The 24,608-nt window shown below is 37.2% G+C and overlaps 1 protein-coding gene across 3 annotated transcripts in view; it reads right to left on the reverse strand.

Moving 5' to 3' along the window:
- The window catches only part of LOC309658989 (uncharacterized protein), a 703,210-nt gene that overhangs the window by 371,234 nt on the left and 307,368 nt on the right, over window positions 1-24,608 (reverse strand). Inside the window, exon 5 of one of the 3 annotated variants that reach the window (XM_082458306.1) lies at window positions 4,887-4,960. The exons of the other annotated variants lie outside the window; for them this stretch is intronic. Coding sequence (XP_082314432.1) covers window positions 4,887-4,900 — 14 coding nt within the window. The 5' untranslated portion in view covers window positions 4,901-4,960. The remainder of the gene's footprint in view (window positions 1-4,886; window positions 4,961-24,608) is intronic. 3 annotated transcript variants of the gene reach the window in all.

Consider the following 24,608-nt stretch of genomic DNA (forward strand, 5'->3'; position numbering starts at 1 on the left):
CTAATAATCCCCTAAAATTGTCTGCCCGTGCTGGTTTTCCCATGAAAAGTCAGGTACAAGCCAGGATAGGCTAGTTTAAGCACTAGTATTAAATAGCCTTCAAGTCTCAGGGATTTATCACTGACAACATTTTTCTCCAGCTCATGCTAGATCTACTGCCACTGCAGGTGGTTCTCCAGAGGGGCTCTCCTCCCAGAGCTGGCCCAGTATCCCAGTCTGCTTTAATCTTTGGCACCTTTATGTCAACATGTGCTTCCATGGTCACAATAGCAGGAAAGCAGAGTTCTTAAGAATCTCTTATCAGCCATCAAATGTTCTGACAGACAGTGACACGTGTCATTGCCACCCACAACACATTGCTAGAACCAACAACATAGGTTTGCTCTATCATAGACCTACGAGGATGTATACTCCTCCCATGCTTCCAAAAGGAGAAGAGAAATGGGCATGATGATCGTTTACAGTCTCTGTCATACACAGACAATTTTTAGAAGAAACATTCTCATATCCCTAAAGACAGAGGTTCTCAAACTTTTCAGTTTCAGGATCTCTCTATACGCTTATAAATTATAGAGGGCCCTAAGATCTATTTTTGATGTTGATTTTGTCTATTAACGTTTTAAATTAAACCTGAGAATTTAAAAATGTATTTATTAATTCATTTTAAGAGAAAAGTAATAAACCCATCATATGTTAACATAAATAATGGTTTTTAGTGAAAAATAACTATATTTCCAAATAAAACAAAAAAATAGAAGAGTGGCATTATTTTATATTTTTGGAAATCTCTTTAGTATCTTTATTAAACAGAAGACAGCTACATTCACATATCTACTTCTGCATTCAATTGGTTATGATATCACAATTTAAGTAGCATCTGGAAATGTTTTATTGTGTACCCATGAGAGAACTTTTAGTAGTAAAAGAAAATAACACCTTAGTATTATTACAAAAAAGTTTGACCCCACAGAACCCCTAAAAGGACACTTTGAGAGGCACCGCCTTAAGATGGCTAATGTGATTGCTCACTGACACTGCCAACTGTACAAAGGTAAAATGCCTACTGCCTATAATGTCTCCCATTTTTCTTTACTTTTGCTCTGAAAAGTTTTATTAGGTCAACTCATTGTGCTTTGATTGAAACGTATTCAGTGCCTCAATCAGGGGATAAACATGCCTGCTGGTTTTTCCAGAAACGATCTGTGAAGAATGTCCCCAGTATCTTAAATAATAGTATTGTTTTCTTCTTCTGGTGTGCCTTTTCAGCTTCCTCAGTGAATCCATCTGTCATTTTCTGATCAGCAGCTGAATAGCCACATTTGCTTTCATATCCCCTTAAATCCACTTTCTCCATCTGTCAGGACCCTAAATCTCATAGTCTGAGGGGCCTTATCCTTAACTCTTTCTTCCTAACTGTGGGGTTTATTATCTGACCCTGTTTTTTGGATAGCCCTTCAGTTTAAATCCTTTTATCAAGAGAACTCATGGATTCCCTAAAATAGTATGAAGATACTTCTCCCCATTTTCTTTCTAATTAAAATATCCACATCGACAAATATTCATTGAATACCTACTATATACAAAAGACTCCTAGTACATATAAAAGATTCTACATTTGCTCAAATAAATGTAGTTTAAACTATAGACTCTCGGTGGTGATTTTAAGGTTATCAAAACAAACAATATATCGGAGTAGAAAATAAGATATAAAAAGTCAAAGGACAAAAATAAAATTGTTTTGAGTCCCTTCCCCGCTTTTGAAACTCACTTTCCGAATCTGTAAAATAGGACTAAACAGAGAGGTATGAGGCGTTTGAGAATTCTTTTCTCAGTCGGCCAGGAAGTGTACCCACTCCTCTTGCTTCTTTGGACCTCAAGAAAGCTGCAATGTCACAGGTGTCCTGGGGTCAATCTCTTGGAGCTAGGGGGACAATGCAGGATGCATGCCCAGCCCCAGGCTGCTGACCAAGGACTTCAGGGTCCACTTCTCTTGCCCATGACAGGACATTCTCAATACTGTAGGGACCAGAGTCCAAAGGGCACAAATGGAGACCCACCAGGAGTAGAGGCCCCGGGCGGGCCTGCAAAGTCTACCCTCTTCCATACCCTCTGCAGGCTGTGGTCTTCAGCCACTTCGCCCCTGCCATGGGGTTCCCTGTCCTCCTTGTCCTCGTACCCACTGTCACAACATCTAGCTGTCATAGGGGGCCAGTGCCCTGATGTTGTACATGATGTCAGCTGGCAGCCAGTGGCCGGTTTTGGTATTGGATGGCTGAGCTGTGCCATAGGAGTGTGCTTGGCTTGGAGCTCATGTTGGTTTTGATGCAACTGAAACTGTAGGTAAGGATGCCACCCTCCAAACACAGATGCCCTCCAGGAAGGCCTCCAAGCGGCCAATGTCTTCCCAGTTGAAGGGCCTCCATATTTATCAACTTCCCCTCCCACAGAAGGATCTCCCTCTCTAGAGATCTGAATTCAAATCCCTGCTTTTCCACTCCTGGCTGTGTGGCCCTGTGTAAGTCCCTTAATTCTCTGAACATGAGAGAACATGACATATTACTGTGCACAGAGTAAGTGCCCAATAAATGTTAGCTTATGATTACTATTACTGTTTTTATATTTCCATTTATTAACTGTGTCACCTTCATCTAATAACTTCTCTAAGCCCCATTCTCCTCACCTATAAACTTGATTAATTGCACCTGTTCTCCCAATAGGGCTGTGAGAATTAAACAGCAAGGTGCTTGGCGTACACTAAATGTGCCGTAAATGTTAGTTCTTTTTACTTCCATCCCTATTTACTAGCCATGTGACTTCCACGTTTCTTCACTTCTCTGAGCCTCAATTTCCTCATCTGCAAATAGCATCAACCTCCTAGAACTATGAGCATTCGATGATGCTTAGTGCACTGTAACTGACAAAATGTGTTAGTAGATTAGTATTATTATTCCTGTTGTTATTATTATTATACCAGCTATGTGACCTTGAACAAGGCTCAGCTTTCTCATGAGGTAAGATGGTAAAAAATCAATCCCTTTCCTAGCTTTGCTGTGAAGAAGAAATGGCTACATCAGTATTCTGTTCTTATCAGCTCTGTTTCCTGGCTCTGTGACTGCAAGCAAGTCCCTTCCCTTCTCTGTACCTCAGTCTCCTCATATTCCCCATGAATCTCACAATCTCTCACGTGAACCCGTAGAATAGGAGGAAACACTCTGAGCCATGCGCCTGACTAGGAATGGCATGGACCATGTAGGGGCCTTGGCCGACCCCTAGGAGAAGAAAGGGACCCACCAAGGAGGAGAAACTTGCACCTGTCTGCATAGAGCTTCAGCAAGCAGGCACAATGGTCCTGAGCCGGCAGTCCCAGGCAGTAATTCCACAGAAGCAGCACAAACTACTGGATAGGGTTGGAGAGGGGGGCTGTATGTGCCAAGGCTGCTTACTCTACAACTATGGGGGACACCATGCAAGTTCAGTCCCAGGGGGTAACTCTTACCCAAGCTCTGCCTAAAAGACCCAGAGCCCTCTGGAAGGACATGTATGAACTAGGCCTCCTCCTCTGTGGCCTACTTGGGAGACATCCAGAACCCTTGGACTGCATGACAGGATAGGATACAGAATCAAACAGCCTGAGTTCAAATCATGGCCCCTTCCCTGATCAGCTCTGTGAAGAAACAGGTTTTTGACTGGGCTCTGCTATCAATTAATTATTCCTTTAGACTTCATTCTCCTCAACCAAAAGAAGAATATTTTACTGTTCATACTCATTGACCTCTAACATTCTATGAGATGAGTCAGTGTCTGAACAATCCATCTATATATTAGCAAATATCTTGACATATGTTCCTTTTCCACCATCTTTACTATATATCTTGTGGAAACTCTACAAATATTAATTATTATTTCATTGTCAATCATTATCTGAAATTCAGAACAAACTCTAGCCAGTATCATAACATGGCTCCCTGAGAAAAAAAGTGAAGTAACCAGGACATCCCACAAGATAGCTGTTCATAGTTACTCCTTACAAGTGGTAGAAGTAAACCGAACAGTTAAATAGTTAGTAAAATATTTAAAATATTAATAACCATGTAAAATATGTCTGTAACTTGAGAACCCGAGGTTCTCTAATTGCTCTCTCCAAATACAATGGCCTGTTAAGAGATAGTTTCATGGATAAAAAACAAGGTCTTTACGTATAGCACAGGGAACTATATTCAATATCCTGGGATAAACCATAATGGAAAAGAATATAAAAAAAGAATGTATATATGTGTATAACTGAGTCACTTTGCTATACAGCAGAAGTTAACACAGCACTGTAAATCAACTATACCTCAATAAAAAAAAAAAAAAGAGAGATAGTTTCTTGTGATGGGGGCAATGCTTGAATTTTGAAATTCATGAATGTTGAGTCTCTTATCTTAAATTTTCAGTTTCAACTAAACTATTTCTCTCATTAAATCATTTAAAAATGCAGTTGAAGAGAAAAGAAACCCTATCCAAGAATCTGAAAGAACCTCTTTTTTTAGCATTATAGGTAAGAAAAGCAAACATGAAAGAAACTAATCCAATAATGCAGTGGATCACCATCTTTGGAACCAGAAAGACTCAGATTTGCCGCCCACTCTGTCATTTTTAGAGGCGTAACACTAGGCAAGTTATTCAACCTTGCTGAGCATCAATGTCCTCATGTGTATGGAGTCCTCCACATCTGTATGATTGAAATGACATAGTGCTTGTACCTGGCATATTTTAGGAATTCAAAATAATTGCTGGACAACATCATCCTTTTGATTAAATTATAAGGTTCATATGAATTTGAGGTCTAAATTATATGAATAGGCAATTTAAAAATACCCAAACTTTCTCAAACATACACTTACCTCGGCATATTCATTTTCAAGTGATTCACGGTGATCACTATAGGGAAAGGTGGATCACTCAAATAAGAAGAAATCTAAAAAAGAGAGTCAAAGCTCTGACTTTTACTTTGCTGATTGAACTGGTTTCATATAAAGGAAAAGGGACCTTGAAACATCCTTTCACTAAAGTATTAACCACAAGATTTAGAAACATGATTTTTAAAGGATAAAGCTAATGTAAACTAAATATAATTTTTAAACAGCTTTACCAATTAAGTTGTTAAGAAAAAAATCACAACTAAATGTCTGTAATATTAATATCAATAGTAATAATAATATCTTTGCATATAAAGATATTTACTGATAGTCTCAACAAAACAATACTCTTTTACAGTCTTAAGTTCATGTTATAGAGCAAAGTGTACTGTTAATAATAATTCAAGACTGAAAGGAAGGATTGGGTATGCAAATGAGAATGCAGTGCCTTTTGAGCCTTTTAGAAAGATAAAAATGAATAAGGAACTGACAGCTTTCATCAAAATGACTGAAAATGATTTCAGAGGAATTGAAGTAAAAGGTACAACTATCTACAGCTTACTAAAATGGTTCATATGGGCAGGGGGTAAGTGTGTATAAGGCCAGCATGACCAGAAGGAACGTCTTCAGCTGAGTTGTCAAAATGCTCAAGGTGTAGCTTTACACTGGAAACAATCTCATCTTTGAATGGAAAATAAATCCAAAGGAATAAACTTACTAAGTGGTTCAAAAAACAAACCTAATCTTTCAAATGTGTGAAAACTTAGAGAAGTCTGCACAAAAAGAACAACAGGAAGTTTTCATATAAAAATATATTTGAATATTCCCCTGCACATAATTAATTCTACCTAATAAAATTCAATAACCAGTAAGTCTTACTTTACCCACCCCACCCCACACATACAGTTACAATAAAATCCTCACGGTGATAATTTCCCTGATTAAATATTTCTGTAATCACAACTATAACATTTCTCTAAGTCTTCATTTATGGATATACAGCTATAGAATTATTCTGGTAATATCTCTATTTGGTAATATGTATATGCTATTTTCAAACTGTCACATAGGACTTGTGTCTAAACACTTCCACATTCACATTTATGGGAGTAGAAATTACTATCTGTATTTGGTAAATATTCCTATGTCATTTTCCAGGTTTAAATATATCTTGCAAATGAAACAATCCCCAGGAAAGCTTTTCTGAACTTACTGCATTATGTCCATGAAGGGGGCCCCTCCCTGAAAAAAGTCATTTGGGAAGTGGTGACAAGGTGTGACTGTGTTCGTTGTTTGACTTAAATCAAATCATTTCCGACACAGTTCAAATCCTTAGGAACCTATCTATGGCCAATTCAAACAAATAAACACTCGAATAAGAAAAGTAGAATGAAGTCCTGCTGTCATACATTTCACTTAATAGTTGCTTTCCTGATGTATCCAAGAGGGGTGTTTGATAGGACAGTATGCATTTTCCTGTGATGTCAAAATGTCAGTTCAAAATCCATCTGTTTTAGCAGAAAAATAATACTTTGTCATAAATATGAACTAACAGCCAGTATTTCTACCTGGCACCCAGAGGAGATTGAGAAAATCCTCTATTGCCCTAGCACAGTATTAGTTATTATTTATAAGGCCTTATGGAAAAAATAGTTGTCTGACATTCATATAGTTTTCTTAGGAGAAATATTCTCTTTCCTCAAACAATGTTTAAAACATACCTGGGCAGTCAGAGCTATGGTTATTTACCTTGATATTGAATTATTTTTCTAAAGCTTGTCATTTTAAAGAAGAGATGCTAAATATTGATAAGGTTTCGTTGGTTCCACTGCTTCCACACTAAGAAGCATAGAGAAAACCAGGAATAAAATAATACTTTTCTCCCACTGTGCTGTAAATACGTTTCATTCAAACCTGGTGTGAGTGCCCCTCAAGTCTACAGTCTGTAGAATTTTAAGACTCAAAGCATATCAAAGACAAGATTGCCAGATCAGTACCAATTTAGTGCAATTTAAAATTGTGTAATCTTGTATAAGAGAATACAAGCTGGGACTCATTTATCTAGTGACATTTTTGGCTGCCTCATTGTTCTTTACTGCTTCACTCTTCCAGGTATAGCAAATATCTTTTCAAAATATCATATGGCTTTCTGGTTAACATGGGGGAAAAACACCTATGGAGGCCAATCGTTGGTCTGGTGGGTATTCATCTTTTAAAAAAGCCACAAAACTTAATAAGCGAGCCAAAGAGACCAATTTTCTTTTAATAAATAAAACAGTGTGACATTCTAACCATAACATTTTATCTGAAATACAATAAAAGTACAACCAATGATTCTTTTAAGAGCAGGTTTCACAAATAAACATAATACATAACAAAAAAGATTGGAACAGTAGGGGATGGGGTAATTAATGATTTCTTAAACTAAACAATATTCTTAATTGTGTTTTTAGTATCTTTGAATTTTTCTCCCATCCTCTCCCCAAGGTATAATAAAACAACTTTGATTACAGTTAAGCAACTAGAAAACTCAGTCTCATCAGACCCTATATCTTCTTTTTTCTTTTTAATTGGGGTATAGTTGTTTTACAATGTTGTGTTAGTTTCTACTGTACAGCAAAGTGGAGTTCCCTGTGCTATACAGCAGGTGCTCATTAGTTATCTATTTTATACATATTAGTTAGTGTATATATGTCAACCCCAGTCTCCCAGTTCATCCCACCCCCCCGTCCCCCCTTGGTGTCCATACATTTGTTCTCTACGTCTGTGTCTCTATTTCTGCCTTGCAAACAGGTTTATCTGTACCATTTTTCTAGATTCCACATGTATGTGTTAATATATGATATTTCTTTCTCTCTTTCTGACTTACTTCACTCTGTATGATAGTCTCTAGATGCATCCACGTCTCTACAAGTGACCCAATTTCATTCCTTTTTATGGCTGAGTAATATTCCGTTGTATATATGTACTACATCAGATACTATATCTTCTTAAGTAAAATGAGAGTATCAGATCAAACCATTCATTCACTCATTTTGCGTGTTCCCCAAATATTAATGACTATAACACGTCAGGCCTGTGCTATACACTGGGGCTACATCAGCAAATAAGACAGACATGGTCTCTGCACTACTGAAGCCTAGAGCCTATGAGAAAGACTGACATTCTCCACAACAACAACAAAAATCTATTTCAATTGTGATAAATACTATAAAGAAGCAGTACAGAGTGATATGGAAGCATTTGACAAGGAAACTTGACCTACGGTTGTAAAGGAAACTCTTTCAAGCAGAGAGAATAACATCTGAAAATGCCTTGAGGTGGGAAAAGTGTAGGTCAAGTTTAAGAAACCAAAATCAATGTCTGGTTGGAACAGAAAGACAGTGAGGGGCAAACAGAACGAGGTGGGGCCGCAGAGCTGGCAAGCAGCAAGACATAGTGGGTCTCTAAGGCCATGTGAAGGGTTTAGGACTTTATTCTGAGAACAAGGAGAAGTGTTCAAAGATTATGAGAAAGGGGATGACATGACTTAGTTATCCTAAAGTTAATACCTACTCTAAAAATTCTATAGGAATTTTTTTCCCCATTTAAAATTGAAGTAAGCAGGGCTGGCATTATTAGTATCATCATCTTACTATGGAGATTACGAATAGACATAGGCACAGAACTCAGACTGATAAATTGTAACTTTATTATTACATTTGAGAACTAAAATATTGTCTGCCATATCAGTAAACAAAGGCTGTTGCAGCCATCAAGCCACCACATTACAGCTGCCCCAACAGTGAGCCCTGAGGGAACTCAGGATGGAAACAAAGAATGCCTGCCATCTAGCAGTCAACTGCTGCAGTCACCCCTACGGTGTACCTTGCGAAGACTCAGGATGAGAAAACACAGGATGCTGGCCCCAGATAGCTGAGGTGCATATCAAAGTAATGATTTCAGTGAGCCCAGACTCTTGCATATTCCCATACATAGAAAAGCACTAAATTCCTTACCTTGAGATATCTGGTTTTCTTTTAGAAATAGTCATCTTTTCATGTTACAACCACCTGGTTTTGTTGCAAAAACTCCTATATATCCTAGCTCTCCCCCACCTCCTCTTTGGAGAAGTCTCTCAGAATTATCTGAGATGCTGTGTCCTTGGCTTAAGTCCTCAGATTTGTCCACCGAATAAAACATAACTTTCACCTTTTAAGTTGTGCACTTCTTTTCAGCCAACACACTGTTAAACTGAATTTACCTCATGAGCTTCAATTCCTCTATTCCCAACAATGAAAGGATAACTCAGTCTTTGCAATTCAAGTTAACCAGCGTCATTTCTACATTAAACCTTGATCTCTGTTTAATACAACTCAGTCAATTGCAGTCACTCCTTAGGATTCTTCCACCACGCCCATCCCCATCTGACTTCCCTTTCCTTTCTTACTGGAGGTAATCTATGTTCTGAAGGGCTGTTTGTATTGTTGGACATCTTGCCCAGGACTCTTAACTCTCCACGTTGTATGTAACTCATCTCATCTAGTCTCCTTCATAAGATATTGATATTTTCTGCTGATGGCCTCAATAGTACTTTTACCCAGTCCAAGCATGTATCTATTCCTCACCCTGACCCAGGCTGTAAGATCTCCTTCCCCAACTTAATAGGACAGCACTTTGAGAGAGTCCACCGGGCCAAGTGTCCAAGGCATTCCTCTCAGCCTCTGCTGCTCTGTTCTTCCAACAACACACTAGATACCAGTGTTCCAGAGAGGTCTGTAGCCTCACCAACTATACTTGGTAAGGGAGGGCATGTGACTCTTCTACTCCCACATTCCCCTAAACATACCTGTGTTTTATATAGTCTTCAGCCCCACTATCTACCGCTACACCCAGACCATGATTCCAGGCAGCCTCTGAGTTTTAGTCACAGTCCCTCTGATCTTCTTCTCTCAACCACTGATCAAAACAAAGCTGGCTCCATTTGAGTGGGCACAATGCTTTCATGTCATTCATATAGTCTTCCCTAGTCTGTGGTTTATTGTGTAAACCCTGTGCCCTGAGTCCTCCAGGTTTTGCTCTTGATATTCAGAGCCCATCTTTTGGAATTCAAACAAAACAAAACAAAACTGTTCTCTCTGAATAAATTCTACCCATTCCAACTCAAAAGAGCTTTGACTTTCAGACTATTGACTTGGCAGTAGATTTTTAAAAGTCTACCTGGGAGCTCAAAAAAAGCCAAGAATTTGACTCTTCATTCCCTTTAGATTATTTCTGCGCTTCTTTCAATGGGCAATATGCCTCGGCTTCTCAAACTAGTTCTATTGGGAGAAATGTTTCAGGATGCAAAGAAAAAAGAAATATATAAAAGGTAAACTATATCTGATACTCTTTTAAAATTTTAACCCAATACATAATAAATGAAGCACTAAAATAAGACAATAGGTTGTAAGATCCAAGATTGAAAACACAGTCTTCTATGTTAAATTGCAAAGGAATAGAAATAAACATTTCAGATTTTGTTTACAGAATGTGGCTTCCTTTCCGATAAGCTATCCTCATAAATTTACAACAAAAACAAAAATGTGGCTTCACTATTGACATAGGTTAGGAAATCTGAAAGAACTCTTACATAAAACAAGGAGTATCCTGGAATATAAAATTTGCTGTCACAGGTTCATAGAAGATGATTAGAATGTCTTTCCTCATAGTTCTGGAACTCAAAGCAACCAAATTCCAATAATAACCAAGGCACATTTTCCCCTAGATTTCAGGTATTTCCATTTAAAATGAAGTTATGTGAGCCAATGTGTTAGCTCAGGCTTTGCTACTGAAAACGTGGTGCGTGAACTACATGCAAAAGCATCAACAGGAAGTTTTTAGAAATGCAAATTTTTCAGGTTCCTCCCCAAACCTAATGAATCTGCATTTTAACAGAATGAATCCCTGCGACTGCGTCTACAAAATCTGCGGAGCCCCCTGGTCTAGGGTATTTCTCTGCTAGTTTCTCTTCTACAAAAGAAAAAATGAGACATTTTGTTAAAGATAGATGTAACCATATAGTAATTAAGAGCTCCTTCCTGAAAATAAAAGATAATTTTAATGTCATTTGCATAGCATTCAATGCTGAAATATATAGTTACTTAACAAGGTACACTAATGTTGTTAATGAGCCAAACACAATATATGAGTGAGCCCACACTTTCCATTCTTAATCCGTTCTTGCCAGGCTAACATGAATTATATCAAGTCCACTGGCAAGATAGAGTTTAGAGTCTTGGTGCAAATGGATAACTCATTAGTTCTCACTCTATCTGCTCTAAAGCATCCTGCTGTAGCTTAAAATAAAGTTTGAATCTTTAAACATTTTTCTGTGAGAAGTCCCTTTGTGTGTGGTTTCACTCTGTGTGTGTGTGTGTGTGTGTGTGTGTGTGTACGACTGGTTGTAAAGCTCTCACAAAACTGAATAGTATAAAATGATAAAAGAAAAAGCATCAAAGACAGTGTTGTTTACAAGGCTTTTAAAAATTTCACTGGGGCCTTCCCTGGTGGCGCAGTGCTAAAAAATCTGCCTGCCAATACAGGGGACACGGGTTCGAGCCCTGGTCCGGGAAGATCCCACATGCCGCGGAGCAACTAAGCCCGTGCACCACAACCACTGATCCTGTGCTCTAGAGCCCGTGCTCCATCACAAGAGAAGCCACCACAATGAGAAGCCCGCACACTGCAACCAAGAGTAGCCCCTGCTTGCCGCAACGAGAGAAAGCCCGCGCGCAGCAACGAAGACCCAAAGCAGGCAAAAATAAAATAAATTTATAAAAAAAAAATTTCATTGGAACAACTTATACATTAAATAAAGTCTTATTGATGAATATGACATATTTGAACATATCGTATTTTTAGTTGCTTCACCAAAAATTGGAAACCATGTGTGGCATGCTTTTCAGTAGTCATGATAAAATCTTACTGTGATCATTTCCCATCATGAACACTCCCTTATGCATCAATGCATGACCATGTCTCCAGAACCAAAAGGAAACTTGGAGTTAAGCAATCATTCAGTAATTTCTAGTGCCAGGTATGGTCTTGGTCCTGGTGGATGCTTATAAATGTTTATTGATGATGATGTCTTATAAAGTTGCCACTATTTGCTATGAATTACCCAGATTGCCTTCTGGAATGGTGAATGTTCTCTAAATAACTCTATGCCTCATTTTTATTCTTCAATCCTGGCACGTATGTCTATCTTGAATAAATTCTTCCAAACTGCCCTGGAATAACAAATTTTGAAAGCTTAATGTGCCGTTCCTCTTTAGGCCTTCTAATTCTGTCTATTAAATGGTAGAGTATTGATGAACTGTGAAGACTAAACCTCAAAATTCATTTTAAATTATTTCTCAGGCAGAGGGAATGGTTTGTTCCAGGCCATCTATAATCTCTTTGCTCTTTTGGCCCACGGCACATAATGGTGAGGCAGTTGGTTGGGTTGGAAATATAATAGAAGGCAGTTCTACCACCATCACCACCCCTTTCATGAAGTTCACTGACCTAGAAAGAATGACAATAATGTCTGCTGGTTATTCATGGTTCAGTGCATTTCAAGTAACATATAGGTGCTTTTCACTCTTTATCTCATTTAATTTTAAAAATATCCTATGAGGTAGGTGTTATTATCATCATTATTCACATTTTACAAGTAAAGAAACTAGGGACTAAAGCCAAATAGCGAGCAAGTACTGTAAGCAGGATTCAAAGCCAAGCTGTCTTGCTCCAAAGCCCTACTCTCCTCTGTCTTTCATTACTATGGCATTCACCAAATATAGTTCTCTGACCTAGGCTATCCCACACAATATCCCACTTGAATAACACTGTTCAGGTGAATAGAATTAAACTTTATATTCTTAAAATAGAAACCTACAAACACATATATACTCAGAAATACAGGCTTAAAATGGAGTTGTTTCTGAGTCATAAGTGCTACACATGAAGTGACACACACCTGGTACAAAACTATAAAATGTAAATGAAATAAGAATTACTATGCCATTCCTATTGGATAATATCTAATCTCACAGACATCAAAGCAAATAACTAAATGTACATGAAAGTGACAATTTGTATTCTCTAGATAGACCATACATGTGAATTCCAATCTCCACATACAAATGGACCTACACATATAGACCTCCACTGTTAAGACACACAAACAAAGGAGCATTTTTATGTAAGAAAAACCCGGAGGACCCATTGAATTCAGAAGTCCACTTCAGAAATTTGTTCATTCCATGTGCACTGACATCATTACAGGCTGAAAGCTTATTAACTGTAATCAAGAAGGTCCTTTTGGAATTATTATCTTCCTTACTCTACTTCCAAGGGAAATCATTCACAGGTTTCTTCAGAGCAATGGTTATCAACCAAGTGCTCAGGCTCATCTTCAAATGTTCCAGACCAAATTTACTGTAATAATGATAACTGCTCTTTCAGTATCCTGATCTTTTTAACTGCTGTGCATCTTTTCAACTATTTCCATTTCCCTTAGGTAGAGTGCAGACTAAGAAATCATCAGACCCATTTTTCAATACTATACATCATCAGAAACAATTTTGATAATCATATTATTAGTGTGCGTAACCCCATCCTTCAGAACTCTGCTAAAAGAGTTGCCTAAATATCCTGCTCTTATTCACATGCTCTATTTATATCTACAAATGTCAAAAATTCTAAATGAAGTGTATGAGCCTTGATTGACAAAGAGAGATGGCTCCCTTTTGTGGCAAGTAAAAAAATAGTTAATAAAATCCTAGCACCTGCTTAAAATTGATCTTTAAGTTTCTTTAAAATTGTACTTTAGTTAATTCAGATGATGCACATTTGTACCCTGGTTCTGGAATAGTTTTTTAATGCATGATTATTTGGGAGAGAATATTAGATTTATTACTTTTGCTAATGAACACTTAGAAAAAAGTGGTATTCTCAAGATAAGTATTCTCAAGAGGTGAACTCCGATTACCATATATTAATTTTCATTTGAGTTCAGAATTACATAAAGAGTGAACCCAGTAGCTTTACATATAGAAAATGGGACCTCTCCAAAGTACACTCTGCCATAATTCTCAAACATCCCTTGTCACTTTTCTAATGTCACATATCAGTAGAACCAGAATTCATCGTCATGGAAGTAATTTCAGAGGTTTAAAAAAGCAGTGGATTGGGACTTCCCTGGTAGCCCAGTGGTTAAGAATCCGCCTGCCAATGCAGGGGACACGGGTTCGAGCCCTGGTCCGGGAAGATCCCATGTGCTGCGGAGCAACTAAGCCCGTGCACCACAACTACTGAGCCTGCGCACGACAGCTGGTTCATCTGTACCATTTTTCTAGGTTCCACATACATGCGTTAATATACCATATTTGTTTTTCTCTTTCTGACTTACTTCATTCTGTATGACAGTCTCTAGATCCATCCACATCTCAACAAATGACCCAATTCTGTTCCTTTTTATGTCTGAGTAATATTCCATTGTATATATGTACCACATCTTCTTTATCCATTCCTCTGTCGATGGGCATTTAGGTTGCTTCCATAACCTGGCTATTGTAAATAGTGCTGCAATGAACATTGGGGTGCATGTGGCTTATGGAATTATGGTTTTCTCTGGGTATATGACCAGCAGTGGGATTGCTGGGTCATATGGTAATTCTATTTTTAGTTTTTTAAGGAACCTCCATATTGTTCTCCATAGTGGCTGTATCAATTTACATTCCCACCAACAGTGCAAGAGGGTTCCCTTTTCTCCACACCCTCTCCAGCATTTGTTGTTTGTAGATTTTCTGATGATGCCCATTCTCACTGGTGTGAGGTGATACCTCATTGAAGTTTTGATTTGCATTTCTCTGATAATTAGTGATGTTGAGCAGCTTTTCATGTGCCTCTTGGCCATCTGTATGTCTTCTTTGGAGAAATGTCTATTTAGGTCTTCTGCCCATTTTTGGACTGGGTTGTTTGTTTTCTTAATATTGAGTGCATGAGCTGTTTATACATTTTGGAGATTAATCCTTTGTCCGTTGATTCGTCTGCCTATATTTTCTCCCATTCTGAGGGTTGTCTTTTCGTCTTGTTTATGGTTTCCTTTGCTGTGCAAAAGCTTTGACGTTTCATTAGGTCCCATTTGTTTATTTTTGTTTTTATTTCCATTACTCTAGGAGGTGGATCAAAAAAGATCTTGCTGTGATTTATGTCAAAGAGTGTTCTGAGTTTTATAGTGTCTGGTCTTACATTTAGGTCTCCAATCCATTTTGAGTTTATTTTTGTGTATGGTGTTAGGGAGTGTTCTAATTTCATTCTTTTACGTGTACCTGTCCAGTTTTCCCATCACCACTTATTGAGGAGACTGTCTTTTCTCCATTGTATATCCTTGCCTCCTTTGTCATAGATTAGTTGACCATAGGTGTGTGGGTTTATCTCGGGGCTTTCTATCTTGTTCCATTGATCTACGTTTCTGTTTTTGTGCCAGTACCATATTGTCTTGATTACTGTAGCTTTGTAGTATAGTCTGAACTCAGGGAGTCTGATTCCTCCAGCTCCATTTTTTCCCCTCAAGACTGCTTTGGCTATTTGGGGGCTTTTGTGTCTCCATACAAATTTTAAGATTTTTTGTTCTAGTTCCGTAAAATGCCATTGGTAATTTGATAGGAATTGCACTGAATCTTTAGATTGCTTTGGGTAGCATAGTCATTTTCACAATATTGATTCTTCCAATCCAAGAACATGGTATATCTCTCCATCTGTTGGTATCATCTTTAATTTCTTTCATCAGTGTCTTATAGTTTTCTACATACAGGTCTTTTGTCTCCCTAGGTAGGTTTATTCCTAGGTATTTTATTATTCTTGTTGCAATGGTAAATGGGATTGTTTCCTTACTTTCTCTTTCTGATTTTTCATCATTAGTGTATAGGATTGCAAGAGATTTCTCTGCATTTATTTTGTATCATGCAACTTTACCAAATTCATTGCTTAGCTCTAGTAGTTTTCTGGTGGCATCTTTAGGATTCTCGATGTATAGTATCATGCCAACTGCAAACAGTGACAGTTTTACTTCTTCTTTTCCAATTTGTATTCCTTTTATTTCTTTTTCTTCTCTGATTGCCATGGCTAGGACTTCCAAAACTATGTTGAATAATAGTGGTGAGAGTGGACATCCTTGTCTCGTTCCTGATCTTAGAGGAAATGCTTTCAGTTTTTCACGATTGAGAATGATGTTTGCTGTGGGTTTGTCATATATGGCCTTTATTATGTTGAGGTAGGTTCCCTCTATGCCCACTTTCTGGAGAGTTTTTATCATAAATGGGTGTTGAATTTTGTCAAAAGCTTTTTCTGCATCTATTGAGATGATCATATGGTTTTTATTCTTCAATTTGTTAATAAGGTGTATCACACTGATTTGCGTATATTGAAGAATCCTTGCATCCCTGGGCTAAATCCCACTTGACCATGGTGCATGATCCTTTTAATGTGTTGTTGGATTCTGTTTGCTAGTATTTTGTTGAGGATTTCTGCATCTATATTCATCAGTGATATTGGTCTGTAATTTTCTTTTTTTGTAGTATCTTTTTCTGGCATTGCTATCAGGGTGATGGTGGCCTCATAGAATGAGTTTGGGAGTGTTCCTTCCTCTGCAATTTTTTGGAAGAGTTTGAGAAGGATGGGTGTTAGCTTTTCTCTAAATGTTTCATAGAATTCACCTGTGAAGCCATCTGGTCCTGGGCTTTTGTTTGTTGGAAGATTTTTAATCACAGTTTCAATTTCATTACTTGTGATTGGTCTGGACATATTTTCTATTTCTTCCTGGTTCAGTCTTGGAAGGTTATAACTTTCTAAGAATTTGTCCATTTCTTCCAGGTTGTCCATTTTATTGGCATAGAGTTGCTTGTAGTAGTCTCTTAGGATGCTTTGTATTTCTGCGGTGTCTGTTGTAACTTCTCCTTTTTCATTTCTAATTTTATTGATTTGAGTCCTCTCCCTCTTTTTCTTGATGAGTCTGGCTAATGGTTTATCAATTTTGTTTATCTTCCCAAAGAAACAGCTGTTAGTTTTATTGATCTTTGCTATTGTTTTCTTTGTTTCTACTTCATTTATTTCTGCTCTGATCTTTATGATCTCTTTCCTTCTGCTAACGTTGGGTTTTGTTTGTTCTTCTTTCTCTAGCTCCTTTAGGTGTAAGGTTAGATTGTTTATTTGAGATTTTTCTTGTTTCTTGAGGTACGCTTGTATAGCTATAAACTTCCCTCAGAACTGCTTTTGCTGCATCCCATAGGTTTTGGATCGTCGTGTTTTCATTGTCGTTTGTCTCTAGGTATATTTTGATTTCCTCTTTGATTTCTTCAGTGATCTCTTGGTTATTTAGTAACGTAGTGTTTAGCCTCCATGTGTTTGTGTTTTTTACGTTTTTTTCCCTGTAATTCATTTCTAATCTCATAGCGTTGTAGTCAGAAAAGATGCTTGATATGATTTCAATTTTCTTAAATTTACTGAGGCTTGATTTGTGACCCAAGATATGATCTATCCTGGAGAATGTTCTGTGCGCACTTGAGAAGAAAGTGTAATTTGCTGTTTTTGGATGGAATGTCCTTAAATGTCAAATAAATCTATCTGGTCTATTGTGTCATTTAAAGCTTGTGTTTCCTTATTAATTTTCATTTTGGATGATCTGTCCATTGGTGTAAGTGAGGTTTTTAAAGTCCCCCACTATTACTGTGTTACTGTCGATTTTGTCTTTTATAGCTGTTAGCAGTTGCCTTATGTATTGAGGTGCTCCTATGTTGGCTGCATATATACTTATAATTGTTATACCTTATTCTTGGATTGATCCCTTAATCATTATGTAGTGTCCTTCCTTGCCTCTTGTAACATTCTTTATTTTAAAGTCTATTTTGTCTGATATGAGTATTGCTACTTCAGCTTTCTTTTGATTTCCATTTGCATGGAATATCTTTTTCCATCCCCTCACTTTCAGTCTGTATGTGTCCCTAGGTCTGAAGTGGGTCTCTTTTAGACAGCATATAGATAGGTCTTGTTTTTGTATCCATTCAGGAAGCCTGTGTCTTTTGGTTGGAGCATTAAATCCATTCACGTTTAAGGTAATTATTGATATGTATGTTCCTATGACCATTTTCTTAATTGTTTTGGGTTTGTTTTTGTAGGTCCTTTTCTTCTCTTGTGTTTCCCACTTAGAGAAGTTCCTTTAGCATTTGTTGTAGAGATGGTTTGGTGGTGCTGAATTCTCTTAGCTTTTGCTTGTCTGTAAAGCTTTTGATTTCTCCATCGAATCTGAATGAGATCCTTGCTGGGTAGAGTAATCTTGGTTGTAGGTTCTTCCCTTTCATCACTTTAAGTATATCATGCCACCCCCTTCTGGTTTTTAGAGTTTCTGCTGAGAAATCAGTTGTTAACCTTATGGGAGTTCTCTTGTATATTATTTGTCGTTTTTCCCTTGCTGCTTTCAATAATTTTTCTTTGTCTTTAATTTTTGCCAATTTGATTACTATGTGTCTCGGCGTGTTTCTCCTTGGGTTTATCCTGTATGGGACTCGCTGCGCTTCCTGGACTTGGGTGGCTATTTCCTTTCCCATGTTAGGGAAGTTTTCGACTATAATCTCTTCAAATATTTTCTCTGGTCCTTTCTCTCTCTCTTCTCCTTCTGGGACCCCTATAATGCAAATGTTGTTGCATTTAATGTTGTCCCAGAGGTCTCTCAGGCTGTCTTCATTTCTTTTCATTCTTTTTTCTTTATTTTGTTCTGCAGCAGTGAATTCCACCATTCTGTCTTCCAGGTCACTTATCCGTTCTTCTGCCTCAGTGTTTCTGCTATTGATTCCTTCTAGTGTAGTTTCCATTTCAGTTATTGTATTGTTCATCTCTGTTTGTTTGTTCTTTAATTCTTCTAGGTCTTTGTTAAACATTTCTTGCATATTCTCAATCTTTGCCTCCATTCTTTTTCTGAGGTCCTGGATCATCTTCACTATCATTATTCTGAATTCTTTTCCTCGAAGGCTGCCTATCTCCACTTCATTTAGTTGTTTTTCTGGGGTTTTATCTTGTTCCCTCATCTGGTACATAGCCCTCTGCCTTTTCAGCTTGTCTATCTTTCTGTGAATGTGGTTTTTGTTTCACAGGCTGCAGGAGTGTAGTTCTTCTTGCTTCTTCTGTCTCCCCTCCAGTGGATGAGGCTATCTAAGAGGCTTGTGCAAGTTTTCTCTCTTCCCATATATTCTACACCCAAGAGAGTCTCTTACTTATCTGCTCATTTTTCATAGCAGCATTTAACACAGAGACAAATGTAATGGAAAATGCAACTCTTTAGTAAATCCAAGGTGCATCTGCATCTCCAATATTTGAGACAATGCCACAACCACTTAGTACCAAATAGTGTCTCTAGGGCCACAGAACTCATATTCTCTGCAGGATCTGTGCTTGTCCTGACGCATCTTGGGCAAACATATATCATGAATCCAGCATAACTACAATTTTAAGGAGAATTATTTAATCTTCTAACTAACTGGAATTGAGCAAGAAAAAAATTTACTGCCTTCATGAATTCTAAGAACTAGAGGTGCCCTGAACCATCATATATTGTGATAATTTATGCTAGGATATTTGGTGTTCTGGTGGACCTAGGAAATATCAACTTATTGTGCAATATTTGCTTCAACAGAGAAATGGCACATCTACATGATTAATTAGCCTGTTTACACTTAACAATATATTTTTTATCCTGTGTATCTTTTTTAAAGTATCTCTTCAAATGGCTAACTGTTTTAGTGAAAGATGATCAAAATTAGCACTAAGCATTTTAACTCTTTTATAGTAATATAACACACATACAGAAAATTCACAAAAGTGTAGAGCACAGGGAATTTTCACAAAGGAAACACACCAATGTAAGCAATAGTCAATCAAGAAATAGAGTATCTTCCAAGTCCCTCAAGTCTCTCATTCTATGTTCCCTCCCAGTAACTACCTCCTCCCTTCTCTCCAAAGGTATTACAGATTTAAAATATGTCTGTGAATTCTTTGATCATCCTACCTTCAAAAGGTAGAGCCCAATTCCCTTCACCTTAAGAGTGGACTGAACTAAAATGCTTAATGCTTTTAATAAATTTGTAATCATTCTAAAAGATTAAGTGTTCCCAAAATAATAAGAAAGAAAAATATGACATAAAACTTTTTTCCTAAATCCTGTATTAATTTGTTTATATAATAAGATAATTTCATAGCACCAGGCTTGAAAGAGATAATGTCATGTTTTAACCATGCTTTGGAATCTATATAGTTAATGGCATACATGCAAGTTCTTATTCTAATGGTAGATGAAAGAATCCCCAAATCTGGACTTTGCCTGCAGTTAATTATCCTTTATCAAGTTTCGACAGATGAGGCCCAATAAAGTACTGGTATATTATAACATAACAAATAAATGATGTATAATAAGGCCTTTTAAAAATGCTTTCCCACACATGCATTTCTGTCTCAAAGGCACATTACAAAGTCCCACAGAAGAGAACATGTTTAACATTATAGCAAATAGGAAAGGTGAAATAGCTGAAGTACAAAATGCATTAGCCCACTATTTCTTACATAAAAACATAGGTATCCAGCAAAAATAATGTATTAACATGATTGTGAACTCCAGGACTTCAACACCTACAACTTGAGCAGACTCTATCTCTGCTCAGTAAATATTAAATACTTCACCAAAAGAAAAAAAGTATTCATCTTTAACAGAAGAATGGATGATTAATTAATCATTACAAATAGTCTCCCAAATACATAATTTCTTATTTTCTTCTACTCATTGGTGGTTCTTATGGACCCACTAAAGAAAAAGAGCTAAAGGCAAGCCACACACACACACACACACACACACACACATACACACGTACACACACACAAAGAAAAGAATAGAAAAAAGGAAGAATGAATAGCAGCACCCAGAATGGGTAACAAACCTTTTAGTTATCATACCAGGAAAATAAATGTTAGAAAATAATTTTAAGGCACTGCTATTTCAAATTGCAGCCCATACTAGAATTTAGTTTGAAAACTGCCATTATAGACTTTTATTCACTATATATTATATATATATTGAGCATTCATTATATTCCAACCAGTGTTCTATGTACTGTGGATACAGAAGTGAATGAAACAAAGTTCCTGCATTCATGGAGGTTGCATGCAAGTGTGATAAATGATGATAGGATAGGATAGGATGGGATGGGATAGGATATAGGATATATATGCATACATATAACATTAGGTAGCACTTTGAAAAAAAATTGAAAAATTATTTTTAAAAATAAAGCAGGGTAAGGGGATAGTTAAAAATGATGAGAGGGAGGCAATTTTAGGTGGCAATGGGGGTGTCAGAAAAGTTTTCTTTGAAAAAGTAGAATCTGAGTTGTGACATGGGAAAAAAAAATGAGGAATTAAGCTGAATTATGACAAGACCTTAGGGAAGAGCATTTCAGGCAGAGGGAAGAGCAAGTGAAGAAGCTTAGAACAGTAAAAGTACTTATTGCTCTTGAGGAACTGCCAGAAAGGCATGTGACCGGAGCAGAGATTATAAATGGGGAAACAATGAAGGTGGTGAGACATCCAAGGGTCAGATTATGAAGGACCTTTTATGTCATATTAAGAAATTTGGAAATTATTCTCAGTGTGATGGAATGACACTAGGCTTTCTCACAAAATCTGACTAATGTTTTTAAGACATAATTGTTTATAGATAATAGAATAGAATAGGATAGAATAGAATAGAATGAGGGGGTGAGAGCTGAAGCCCCAAGAAGAGTCATGAGCTTATTATAGAAATGAGATGATGGTAGCTTTATGAGAGCAGTAGTGGCAGTGGAGGGCGGGTGGGTGGAGTCAGGATACATAATGAATATGGAGCCAAACAGATCTGAAGTGGGAGGAAAAAGTATCAAGAATGACTCCAAAATGTTTGTACTGAGCAGCTGGGTAAATTTTTACTGATAGGAAAGAACAGAAGAGGAAAGTAGTGCACAGGGTATGGAAATCAAGAGTTTGATATCAGACATGCTAAATTGTAGGGGCCTATTAGATGTCAAAGTAGAAGTGTTGAGTAGGAGGCTGGATGCAGAAAAAAAATGGAAGAGGAGTGTCCCACACTGGAGAGATATATATATACACATATATGCATACATACATATACATACACACAATGGAAATACATGTACGAATATATATACACATATACACACACATATATATATATATATATGTATATATATAACTGACTGCTTATTACGTATTATGTAACATATTTGTAAAATATAATTACTAGCGTTTTATTAAATTTAAAGTCCCAGGACTAAGTGAAATCCCCCAGAGACTGAGTGTAGCAGGCAGATTCCTTTTAGTGAATCACATCTCCTTCATCTTAGGCCATGCATTTGGGGTGGTATTGAGCCCAAACTGAAATACCTTGGCTTAAGCAAATCAGAAATTTCATTTGCTTGGCTAACAATGACTTCAGATTTGGGCCAGGTTCAATTATGGCTATGAAAAAAGATGAGTTTCGGGGCAAAAGTTTTTCCTGATTTCCCATGAAAGCTATCAAAAAAAAGAAGTAATCTTTAAAGGGAAGTCTGAATTACAAAGTTGACCCTGCAGAAGGTACGTACAGAAGTGGAAAGAAACCAGGTACTCAGGGTGTCTTTGATCAACTATCAGCTGAAGCCAGAATACCTCTGAACTTTCAATTTAAGAAAACCGATAAGCATCTTAACTCAAGCAGATGTTTTGGTAGTTTTTGTGGATTTTAATAAGCATCTGAGACCAAAAATAGAAATAAAGGTAAAAAAGAAGCAAGGGAGAGAGGGAGTAAAGTGAAACAAAAGGAGGAGAATAAGGAACAACATGGAAGGAGGAAGAAAGAAGAAAGGGAGGGAGGGAAAAAAGGAGAACATACTTCAGTTTGAGCAGTAAAAAAGAAAAATGAACCAGAGAAATTTATTCTTTCATTCCCTAAAGGAGCTTTTCCAACTATTTTCTTGAAAAATCTACAAATATCACCAAATTTAGAGGAGGACCAGTCCTCTCAAGTAGTTAAGATACCTGCCAGAAAGGACCTTAAAACCTCTCTGTTTTACAAATGGAAATTGATGCCAGTGAAAGTTGGGTGAAATGTTACATTACCATTCTGCTATCAGGTACCACAATGTTAAAAAGATATTACTCTTGCTCCTGAAATTTGCTTCCTCAGTGCACTCTCAAAAGAGTGACCAAGGAATCCTGATGCTTCATCATCACTGGGTTCTAAAATTTCAACGGATAAGATGAGGGTTTCATTGTATTTGTTTTTTAGGGCAGTGTACTCAGCTGTTATTTACAAGAGATCAATAACAACATCATTTAAAATATTTTAAAAATCCATTTCAACTAAAACATAACAACAGACATTGTTTTTAACATCTTTATTGGAGTATAATTGCTTTACAATGGTGTGTTAGTTTCTGCTGTATAACAAAGTGAATCAGCTATACATATACATATATCCCCATATCTCCTCCCTCTTGCATCTCCCTCCCACCCACCCCTCTAGGTGGACACAAAGCACCGAGCTGATCTTCCTGTGCTATGCAGCTGCTTCCCACTAGCTATCTATTTTATATTTGGTAGTGTGTATATGTCCATGCCACTCTCTCACTTCGTCCCTGCTTATCCTTCCCCTTCCCCATGCAGACATTTCTTAGTGCCTGAATTTTCAAGAAATAGTCTGAACAAAATGAAACCATTTCAATTAACATGGCATTAATCGTGCTTTCAAGGAATGGTGAAGGGATTACAGGCTTTCTTTCCCCTCAACTCTCTGTGCTATTCACCTGAACTTGGCCTGGGTGCTTGGCAAATGCAAGGAGAGTAATTAAGGATTATATTTATCCTTTCTGTTGACATCTGGAAAAAACCCCAAGCAAAAGTCAGCAGCTGTTAATTCAAGTAAGTATAGTTCCTTTAACAATGCAATTGAACATCTTTCTCTTTTAAAGATGTAAAGTCTCTTTCTAATCCATCATATTTTTACCACATCTAAGCTTTGCCACATAACTTACATGTTGGGAAGTTGTTCAAACAACATTGTAAGTACTTCCTGAATTTCTAATAAAGATGTAGTTATAAAAGAATAATATTTTCCAACAGCCCGATTTTGGGTAACTTCACACATACCAGAAACACCTGCCAGCTGCCTCTACAGAGACCTTCTTTCCTAACACTGTATACCTTAAATACTCATATGTATTATTCATAATGTACTCCTAATTGATATTTGTTATTCAGATGAAATGCAAAGCTGTGGATCTTACGTTCCTTAAAAAGCATATAATCTGGTTTATATGAGATTAGAATCAAATTCAAATATTTTTCTTTTTCTCTTTTTCTTTTTCTTTCTTTCTTAATTAGTTAGTTAGTTAGTTTTGGCAAGTAAGTTCATTTGTATTTGTCACTGGCAACTTACAGCTTCTGTCGCCTAAAAGGGTTCCTTTCCCCCTTAACTCTGTGTTATTCACCTGTCTCCTAAAAAAGCCAAAAAAATTCTGGCCACCAAGGTTGTCAGAATCATATTCAAAGTTCTTTTGACAAAGTTCTTGCAACTCAGCTGCCAGCTGTGTGAAAGAGCAGAGTACTAACAGCACATGAGGCAGGAGGTGA

Source organism: Balaenoptera physalus, assembly GCF_965194825.1.
Source record: "Balaenoptera physalus genome assembly, chromosome: 3".
Classification (NCBI taxonomy): Eukaryota; Metazoa; Chordata; class Mammalia; order Artiodactyla; family Balaenopteridae; genus Balaenoptera; species Balaenoptera physalus.